The following is a 6,957-nucleotide window of genomic DNA, read 5'->3' as shown; positions in this document are numbered from 1 at the left end:
TATGACTGTGAATGACATCCTTACTATCTAAAGTGTTGTTATAAATATTCTTAATTACTGTAATTGAATTTCTAAAACTCTAGACAGACAATAGGCCTAGATGAAGGCTCCGGTGTCATTCTTGAACTACCTTTGGCATTTAAAAGTGGACGTTTTCGCTAAGCCTCAGCCTTAGATATTGAAACTAAAGTCCCACAAAACGACTGTAAAAACTATAGAGTTAATATAAGAATATAGCTCTATGGTAAAAACATACGCAAACATGTGCGCGTGTGGAACAACACGTGTTGCCCTGTTTTGATTGGTCAATTGTTAAGTTTGATGGACGCTCAACTAAGGAAAATTGTGCCTACCTTCTCCGGAAACGATAACACCTTTAACCGTTTTAAAGCAAAACAAGTTATAAGTATTATAAGTGTTAATGTAATGCCATTCAAAAACTCTAAACAGATATCAGGCCTAAATATAATGCCCACGCGTGTAATTCTTTTACACCATTTGGCAATAAAGCCCTGTTTTTTTTTGGTTTTTTTTTTAACAAAAGGTAGGAAAAACATTCGAATAATCAAAATTCAATTTTAAACCAAGATTCGTTTTTAATAAAATTTGATAGACGTATAGTAAGATGGATACCTAGAAGATGCTACCGGTACTAAATATATCAGTTTAAGTTAAAGTACAGTATAAGTGTTACGTTAGACGGCTAAATATATATACAGTACTTCGCTATAAACATACATAATATATTGTAAACTTCATATTGCACACAATCACTAGATTTAACAAGTATCCATTTTGCTTATTATGTAAATTACATGAGTAAACACTGCAATATAATAAACTTGAGTCTTGGAATCTCCATCATTGTGTTGTCATCAAAAATGCTGCGCTTGACATAACACTACTGGGTGCTGTCACGAAGCTCCATGGTGGTACTATCTTGACTTATTCGATGGCTGAACTTCTTTATCAGTGCCTCTCGTACCTGAAAATACAATATGAAACATTGATTGTTTGATAAAAAAAAAACACCACAAAATTTTATGTCAATTGTGCTCTAATGTTCCTTAAATCAGTAGATCTTATTCTTGTTAAAGATATAAATTTCTAGTTTAATAGAGTAAAAAATTGCCCAAAAAAGGTTGCGTTCATCGTTTAGTTCTTACTTATAATACTTGTTACATGAAGATTCTGCTATCGACCTATTTTAACAAAGTTAATTTAAAACCATTTTATCACATTTGTATACATTTACGGGAAATTTTTAAGATTGATTGATTGAGGTGCTTAGGCTGTGTTTTTTTATGTGTTTTTTTTTTAAATCTATTTATATTTATTTGTATAGTCAAAATTTAAGGAATTATGTAGTAGGCATGCAATTGCTGATGGATTTGGTTTATGAAATAAAGAAATAAATCACCTCTTTACTGAAGGCGCACTGTGACAGCCAGATAAAGAATCCTTGCATGGAGTTGAAGATAACATATATGTACTTCAACACTTCCCAATCACAAAAGACAATGATGACACCGAAAATCCACGAAATTCCAACTGCTGGTGTAAGGAGCAGTATACCAATAAACATAGTTCTAATATACAGAAAATAAAACATGTTTCAAACCAATGATGGATGGTTCCCTCTCAGCAGCCACAAAACAGAGAACTTAATGTCTGCCTATATTTAGGGAACTTCCAAAAATATCCCCCCTTCACCCATAGCTCCCCGAATTGGCGTTGTACAGGGACGTATCCAGGGGGGGAGCCGCGGCTCCCCCACCCCCCTCTTTGTACACAGTGTTGAAATGTTAAAGCTTATTCTTGAGCCAATACAAATTCTTTCCTGGGATCACTAAAATGAATACTTTTAAACATGTAAATATGCATCAGTACACGTTATACATAGGCCTAATAGAACACATAGGCCTAAGCGTGATTTAAAAAAATCTTAAATCCATAAATCTCAGGCCAGGTCTTTTAAGATAGAAATGCGACAATTTCGTTTTTATCCTTTTGCAAGTTTCTTTAAATGTTTGTTTAATAATACTACTACTAATAGTAATAATAATAATAATAACAATGATGATGATGACGATAGTAATAATTGATATTAATATTAATAGCAATAAAAAGTGAAGAAAATGGTGCTAAATGCAAAAAATAGTTGTGATTTGTTGATCATAATATACGGTAGTATATAGTTAAAGCTTAGTAAGCTATAATTAGGCCTAAGTTTTCCTGGATATTAAGTAGATCCCTGATAAAAGATCATGAGAAATTTGTTGGCGTTTCATTTTGACTATAATGGTAATGTGATGATGATGAATTTTACTATATAAAAGTGTCATTTCCGGCCGTTTCGAGAGGTAATATTTCCTCAAATTTTCTCACCTAGTCAGCCCCAGCCATGGTGGGGCTGAGGTTTGTGAAATCACGTTTTTGAAGTAGGCATATGTAAAGTACATACTCAAAGACAATGTTTTTAAGCTTTGTTTTCTATGGTATACACAAACACATTAATAAGATCTCTATGGTTGTCAAAAATCCCTGATAAAAGATCATGAGAATTATTTTTGGCGCTTCATTTTGACTAATGGTGATGAGATAACGATGAATTTTACTAAAAGTGTCATTTCTGGCCATCTAGAGGTACTATTTCCTCAAATTTTCTCACCTCAGCTCCAACCATTGTGGGGCTGAGGTGGGTGTCGACTCACAAAATACCCTCCCCCTCCACCTTTCAAAACAGATCTGTGCCTTTCCCTGGGTATGACATTAAACTCCGTCGAGTCGGCTCCTGATGTATGTTTTAGTGACTGCTGTTTGTTTTTAGGATGTGATCTGGTTTTTCGTGTCCATTTTTCGTGATTATGAATATTCTGGATAAAGAATGTTTTGAGCAGAGGTGGATTCAAGGCACCCCCCTCCCCCTTAAAATAAATTCAAATTGAAGTGCGAGAGTGTAATTTCCGGCCATCTAGAGATGCCCTAATCATAAATTTTCTTACCTCAGCCCCAACCATGCTGGGGCTGAGGTGGGTGGTTCCTCGGTCTGTGAAAGTCGCTCCCTGAGTCCCTGTTTCACCTCTCTTTCGAATTTCTGAATCTGCCACTGCTGATTTATTATATAATTAATTTTTCGCTTATTTATAATGCGTCTATTGCAATTTTCACTTTATCCTTTCAAACAGTCCTAAGAACGTTCACAGTGCGCTACTTCACAGGGGATTCGCCCCCTTGACCCCGCCGGGGTCATACGTAATTCGCATAACGGCTCCATCCCCCCACCCCCTTTCAAAATCCTGGCTACGTCCATGGCGTTGTAAGTCCCAGTAAAAAAAAAATAGGATCCGCCCCTGCAAACGTAATGCAGAACGGACAAATCTGTATATAACTATGCAATTGAAAATTATCTACAAAACCAAATAGACGTGTGTTCAATTTACGCAATTTTCATTGCATGATATATTTTAAAAACTCTAAAGACTACATCACTTATTCGTCGAATTATGGTATAAAGACAAACATTTGTAAATGAAACTTAAAAAATCATATTCCAATACACGATTATTATGGACCTACCGGCTCACCCGAGATGATCTTTAAACAGTAATTTATTGCCTAGATGATTAATATTTGTAAACGGTGAACATGAATCAGTTTTTAAGTATTACCATAACAGTCACATAGCTTAATTGCTTGTTTTAAAATAGGAAAAAACAAGGCAACAACATTATCGAATTTAGACATCGACCGACTTCAAATATAAAACATGACTAAAATTAGCCTAATAATGTATGTATATATATATATATATATATATATATATGTATATACATATACATATATATATATATATATATTTATTTGTTTATATATTATAAATAAAATTCGTAAATATCAGTCCCGCTATTTTCTATTTTCTAACCTGATTCGTTTGAGATTTTCTATTTCTCGTCCAGTTTGGTTCGGTAGTTGAGATTTCTTGAAAGCTATATAACCAACAACCATTAACTCTACGAGGACAATCTATTGAAAATATATCAAGTTTTATGTAAAAATTTGTAGGTAAATGTGAATTGTTTCTATAACTTTACGAGGAAAATACATATAAAAACAAGGTTCATCTTATTGGTAATAGAAAGTAAATATAACCGAATTATAATTTGTTATATTCCTTTGATGTTGTTGACTCTAATCATCTTGTTGTATCATGCAAATGTCAGATTAGTTATCGTCAGAGCAAGACTCGTCTTATATACCCTATGAAAACAATTGACTGGCGTAAGATTATTACCGATTCTAATCTCCGAAACCAATACAAAGTTACAGTTCGTAATTGTTTTCGAACAACTTATTGATGAATTGCCGGTGAACAGGGTGGATTTTTCTACTGCTTACGGCGCCCTAATAAAGGCTTTAAATATCCTACCTAAGCGTATCAAAACAATCGAAATGGCCATCTGTCATCACAGAGATCACTAAGTCCAGAGAGACAATAAACCTGGCCTCTGAAGCAAACTGGCGACGTAGTAGGCTCGGAAGACAAGGAAACGGCTTGGAGCTGCTAAAGCCAAGCTGAACAAGGCTTTTGAAAGCTCCTTGGAAGATTACATCAGGCAAAAAGCGAAGGAACTACATAAAGTATATGTGGAAAATCAACATTCCTGGAATATTCTCAGGGAAATTACCCAAAAGCATTTGACTCAGGAAAATGTTTCATATTCTCACTCTGTACGGCATCCCTAGATTTGATCAAGGCCATCGCAATAATGTACGAGAATCTTACCAGCTATATGGAGACATCAGATTGTCCCACTGATCAATTTACAATCAAGAAAGGAATACTTCAAGGGGACACTCCTGCTCCATATCTGTTTGTCATAGTCATCGACTACATTCTCAGGCAGTCACTAGACAAAATCTATTCTAAATATCTCACTATTAAGCCCGGATCATCCAGACGTCATCAAGGAATATTCATTACTGATTAAAATTATGCTGACGACCTAGCTCTGACCTCAGACAACCTCAAAGATACACAGGATCTCCTTACTTCACTAGAAACTGCAGCGACCAAAGCAGGATTACTTCTTAATGCCAGGAAAACCTAGTGTTTGGTATTTAATGAAGACGATGGCCACCCTTTGATCTGCACCATTGATGGATCAATGTTGAAAGAAGTGAAGGATTTCAAGTATCTTGGATCATTTGTAAGAGAAAGCCAAACGGACTTTTTCTCTCGTAAATGTCAAACATGGACTGCATGTAACAAACTTCATGTTATATGACAATCTATCTATCCCTGTTAGTACAAAGTTTAAATTCTTCCGTGCCTGCGTGGAAAGTATTCTTTTATACGGGTCAGAAACATGGACCATGAAGAAAAATCTAGAGAAGAGACTAGATGGCACCTACACCAAACTCCTGATGAATCCAAAATATTGGCTAGAGAAACTACTCAACCAAACAGCAGATTTATAATGACCTTCTTCCAATTTCATCCACACTTGCAATCAGGAAAACTCGCTTCGCTGGACATTGCTTTAGAGCAGAAAACCAAATAATTTCAGACCTCCTTTTCCGGAAACCTCCATACTCTCGACGCGGCAGGCAGCCTCTCACTTTTCCAGACACCATTGTCAGAAACATCGAACTCAGCCTCGAAGACATCAGTAGAGCAATGAATGACAGAACATTCTGGCAGACCGTTGTTAGTAACATCTCGGCTGCAGCCGAGGGGCTAAGTTAAGGTAATATTTGCTAGGGTCTAAAAAATAAATTCCAACTGTACAAGGCGCTATAAAAAAGGGTATGCTGTGAGTCGAATGGCTGAGCAGTTAATGCAGTGGCGCCGCAACCTACAGCCATAACATCGACACGGGTTCAAACGGCACGCTCACCTATGGTTCTGTGGTGATAGAGCAAGTCTACTCGGATAAGAACTATTAAACGTAGGCCCAGTGCATACAATCGCTCGTGTGCACTATAAACAACCCAGTATGTCATCGCCCCAGCGGGGGAGGGTGAAGGGGAATCCTCCCCTACATCACGTCGGACAGACCTAGGCTAGGTTATCGAATAAAAAAAAAATAAAAAAAATAAAAAAAAATTTCCTATGCAAATAACGTTATTATTTGTGCCAATTCATAACTAATATTGTGGTCTAAGAGCACATCTCCCCGTCGACCAAGGCTTTGTCGGCCACGTGGCTCGGACCCAGGGGTGGTGCCAGGAATTGACCGACGGTGGGGCCGAGGTCCCGACGAGGTGTCAGATTTCCCCGACGAAAGCAAAGTGGGCGTGGTCGAGCTTCGATAAAGGTTCCGAAAGTGGTTCTGGGGACGAAACCCCCGAAAATTTCGACAATTTATGGGTTTCAAAGGCTTATTTAATCGATTGTATCTACTAAAATGAAAAAAATACATATAATATTTTTTTCTCCCGACGAATTGTGTTTTTTAAAAATTTATATTATATTACTATTATTATTATTATTATTATTATTATTATTATTATTATTATTATTAATAATAATACGTTTTCAGGGATAGCAATGTGATCTGTTGTGTTATGTTGTAACAAAGAGAACAATTAAATGTGATCATATTTCAGGCAGCTAATTTATATATTGTAATGCCGAAATAAGGTGTATAACACAAATTACACACCTTATATTCTTACACTTGTATTCTTACGACTTTTTTTCCTTCTAACTTATTCTTTACCATGGGTATATAATCGTTCTCATTATTAAGTGGATATGGAAGTATAAATTACCAGAATGGTGAGGCACAAGGGAGAAACGAACGCCCATATGGCACCAGATCTAGACTCCAACCAGCATCTAGAATTGATAATATCGAAATGTGTAAATATGCTGCAAATCACTTATTAATGCACATTTTCTATATACTTCACCATACACTTCCCATTGGTAAAAAGTATGATGTGAATGAC

General features: G+C 36.1%; 1 protein-coding gene across 1 annotated transcript in view; it reads right to left on the bottom strand.

The window, feature by feature from the left end:
• Window positions 1–629: 629 nt before the first annotated feature.
• LOC117121602 (adhesion G protein-coupled receptor L2-like) overlaps window positions 630–6,957 on the bottom strand; it is a 39,632-nt gene continuing 33,304 nt past the window's right edge. The window contains exons 16-19 of the mRNA XM_033266837.1: window positions 6,778–6,844; window positions 3,926–4,026; window positions 1,421–1,589; window positions 630–985 (exon numbers count right to left, since the gene is read on the bottom strand). Coding sequence (XP_033122728.1) covers window positions 902–985; window positions 1,421–1,589; window positions 3,926–4,026; window positions 6,778–6,844 — 421 coding nt within the window. The 3' untranslated portion in view covers window positions 630–901. The remainder of the gene's footprint in view (window positions 986–1,420; window positions 1,590–3,925; window positions 4,027–6,777; window positions 6,845–6,957) is intronic.

The sequence above is a fragment of the Anneissia japonica genome, unplaced genomic scaffold, assembly GCF_011630105.1.
Source record: "Anneissia japonica isolate Jap-2015-1 unplaced genomic scaffold, ASM1163010v1 scaffold287997_len74272_cov159, whole genome shotgun sequence".
NCBI lineage: Eukaryota > Metazoa > Echinodermata > Crinoidea > Comatulida > Comatulidae > Anneissia > Anneissia japonica.
Note: the sequence above shows the minus strand (reverse complement) of the source record. Positions and strands in the feature narration are given on the sequence as shown.